This window comes from Bidens hawaiensis, unplaced genomic scaffold (assembly GCF_021521415.1).
Source record: "Bidens hawaiensis isolate Kalapana, Puna unplaced genomic scaffold, B.hawaiensis_p1.1 tig00000369_1, whole genome shotgun sequence".
Taxonomy (NCBI): Eukaryota; Viridiplantae; Streptophyta; class Magnoliopsida; order Asterales; family Asteraceae; genus Bidens; species Bidens hawaiensis.
Genome location: NW_027491028.1, coordinates 6936366 through 6940186, shown reverse-complemented (window position 1 = coordinate 6940186; position 3821 = coordinate 6936366). Strand labels below are relative to the sequence as shown.

At 40.6% G+C, this 3821-nt stretch overlaps 1 protein-coding gene across 1 annotated transcript; it reads left to right on the top strand.

Annotated features, from left to right (window-relative positions):
* The first annotated feature begins 444 nt into the window (after nt 1–444).
* LOC143623450 (L-type lectin-domain containing receptor kinase IX.2-like) lies at nt 445–2439 on the top strand. Its single transcript, XM_077094359.1, has one exon. It carries the CDS (start codon nt 445–447, stop codon nt 2437–2439), a length of 1995 nt encoding a protein of 664 aa, XP_076950474.1.
* Nucleotides 2440–3821: the final 1382 nt, after the last annotated feature.

Here is a 3821-nt window from a genome sequence, read left to right as displayed (position 1 = left end):
ATACATATACATAGTCTGGATGTACTTATTCATCCGTTTCAAGGTTTTTTCATTTTTTTTATTTATTTTTAAAGTTTGAAGATGTTTGATTTTTGCAAACAGACTGTAGAAATGAAAACCTTACAGCTACTATCATTTGATTTTTAGTAATATTTTCTTCAATTGTACGGTTTGATTCATCAGACGATGGTTTAAGTACCCCATTTACAGATATATAACTACGGTGCTATGCAATTTGATGTGTATAAAAACTAAGTCATTTGTGTTATGTATTTTAGGAAAAAGCTAAAGTGAACAATCTTTGATCATTTCAAGATAAAGGGAAAAAGATGTTAACTGAAACTACGTAAGTACAGACTACGTCCTCACCGTTGCCGCATGCCCTGGATCAACCATGCCGCTTCTTTTCAATGTCTGAGCTCATTTCAGCAACAGATAACTTTGATGAAAAATGGTGCATTGGCCAAGGGGGGGTTTGGTAAGGTGTACAAAGGAAAGATATCTGATGAACCAACAGACGTCTTCGCCATAAAGAGGTTGCATTTGGAATCCCACCAAGGAGCACCTGAGTTTTGGGTTGAAGTTGAGCTGCTTTCAAGGTTGCGCCATTGTAACCTTGTGTCTTTGGTTGGCTATTGCAACAAGGGGAAAGAGATGGCCCTTGTTTACGAGTACATGCCTAACGGAACCCTTTATGATCATCTTCACAAGAAAGGTACAGTTCTGACTTGGTCTCAATGGCTCAAGATATGCATAGGAGCTGCACGTGGTTTGGACTACTTACACACCGGTACTGGCACGCAACAAGGAGTCATACACCGCGACGTAAAAAGCTCCAACATTTTGTTGGATCAGAATTATGCTGCCAAGATTGCAGACTTTGGATTGGCTATAATTGGACCGACAAATCAGACACGTACCTATGTTAGCACTGTGGTCAAAGGCACCTTTGGGTATATGGATCCAAATTATTTCTACACAGGTAGACTGACGAGAAAATCTGATGTATTTGCCTTTGGGGTTGTATTGCTTGAGGTGTTGTCTGGAAGGCGCGCTTTGGACGAGAGTCTGGAAGAGGGTTTAGCAATATGGGCTCAAGACCTGATCAAAAAAGGAAAACTCGATCAGATTATCAGCCCTAGCTTGAGGGACCACATTTCAAAGAGTTCTCTGAAGGAATTCTCAGGTATTGCAGTTCGATGTTTGCTTGGTCATCCAAATCAGCGCCCAACGATGTCTGAGGTTGTAGGCAGTCTTAGTAGGGCATTGTCATTTCAAGAAAGAAAGGCCTCATCGACCCAAGAAGGGATCAAAATCAAGAAATTATGGTCATTCCTTTCGCCTAAAGGTCATTCTGAAGCTGGAAGCTCGAGACAGGACCCAAATAGATTTCCTTTGGGAGGCATAGCTGCCTTCCCATCAATTGATGATGATTTTGATTCAAGAACAGGACCCAGAAGATATCTTCTCAGAGATCTCATAGTGGCTACCAACAACTTCTCTGATGCCAATAAGTTAGGCCAGGGAGGATTCGGGTGTGTCTATAAGGGCTACTTATCCCGTGAAGATATTTTGGTAGCGGTCAAGAAAATATCACAGGATTCTAATCAAGGAAAGAAAGAGTACATGACTGAAGTGAAGGTCATCAGCAGTCTAAGGCACCGAAACTTGGTGAAAATCATTGGTTGGTGCCATGATGAAGCTCAGTTCTTACTAGTGTACGAGTTAATTCCAAACGGCAGCCTTGACAATTATCTATTCTTCAAAAAGTGTATCCTTACATGGGATTTGAGGTACATAATCGCTAAAGGTTTAGCATCGGCATTGCTATATCTCCATGAAGAGTGTGAACAATATGTAATACATCGCGATATCAAAGCGAGCAACATCATGCTTGATTCAGGATTTAACGCAAAGCTTGGAGACTTTGGATTGGCTAGACTCGTGGACCATGGATTGTCTCTACAATCTAGTATGTTAGCTGGAACTCTAGGCTACATGGCTCCTGAGTGTGTACTAACAGGGAAAGCCAGCAAAGAGTCGGATGTGTATAGCTTCGGGGTGGTTGCATTAGAGATAGCTTGCGGAAAAAAGGCAATCCATACAGCTGATGACGAATACTTTAGGTTGATTGAGTGGGTTTGGGGTTTATATGAAAGATCTGAGCTGCTTTCTGGTGTGGATCCGATGCTGAACAATGAATTTAACACAAAAGAAGTCGAGTGTTTGATGATGGTGGGGTTATGGTGTTCACACCCTGATCGCGGTCTGAGGCCATCTATCCATCAAGCAATTCAGGTGCTCAAGTTTGAAGGTGCACTCTCAAATCTTCCAACGAAGATGCCGGTGGCCAACTATTATAAGCCAACACCATATAGCTTTGATGTAGATTCGCCTGGCACTACAATGAGCGACATTAGTATCGATCTGATACGCTGAACAATCAGAATTGTTAAAAACTAAAAAAATTAACATTGTGTATGATAGGTTTTCACCATATTTTGTGTATTATGTTAAAGATTGATCTTGATTTGTGGCCGGTTATATTTATATGTACGATGAAACATGGTCCAATAAACTGATTTACGTCCAAGCACATTGAAAAGCTCGTAGGTTTACAATAAACTAAATCAAATGATAGTTCAAGGTTGGTTACAGTGATAAAGTCATAAAGAGACAACAACAATAAACTATCATGCCTATAATCTGAATATCATTCACATACACTAAATAATGGCAATTATGATGATATAACCAATTATATAAATTGGCTAACATTCCCCCAAATACAAATCAGTAAACGTGCTAGAGGAATTATCAGCATCTCACTCAACCGATCTCCAACAACGTGCATATGAATTCCAAGCAATCCTCAATCTGGATGCCAATGCCATAGAGAATATAATGCCATTAGATGCAAGCTGTGAAGATATTGAGGTAACCTTTTGTGCGTGTTAAACTATATATTAACCCTAATTTCAAACACAATGACTTAATATCTTACCAATGTTTACATGCAGATCGATAAAACGCTTTCGTTTCTTGATAATTATGTCCAGGCGGCATTAGAACAGGGGGCTGAACCGTATATCTCCGAGAATGAACGTTCCGGAACTCTAAATATTAGCAACATTACGAACCACAGCCCATATGAACATCCAACTCATTCTCTTAGGTTTGAGGCTTATTGTTGGCTCAATTGTTGTTTGGCACGAATGTAAGGCCCAACTCAAGAATTTATAGGGGTAATTAGGTTTCTTGTTAGATAAGTTGAGTTAACATTTTAAATAGGACAACCAAGTTAGGGATTGTTAAGAGAGTTGATGCAACCAAGTTAGGGTTCATCAAGAGTCAAACCGAGTTAGGGTTTGAGGTTTGTAATCAGTTTTTTGAGTGAGATTTTCTGATAAATATAAACGAGAGTTAGTCATTTAATTTGTATGTTGATTATCGATCTGGGACTTGACCTATGAGGTTCCAAAACCCGTGGTTCCCACTAAACTACCCCCAGTGGATGCTTACCCTACTGAGCTAGTAACTGTATCAGAGTCGTCTTATCAACCTAACTTGTCTTCAGGACCTGATGTGGGCTTGGGCTGGGGCTCGAATGAATGTCTCGATGGGGTTCCGAAGAAATGGGGTAAGCTTGCTTACTCATCCTCTTCATCTTCATCCGTCTCAAACTTTGATTCGCGTACTACCACGGTTAACGGTGCAACGCAACCGGATCACATGAACGGTGCACCAAATCCAAGCAACCAAGTCGCCTCACTGACCAAGGGTCCGAACCTGAAAGATGCTTTGGATGTGTAGGAGGTTGT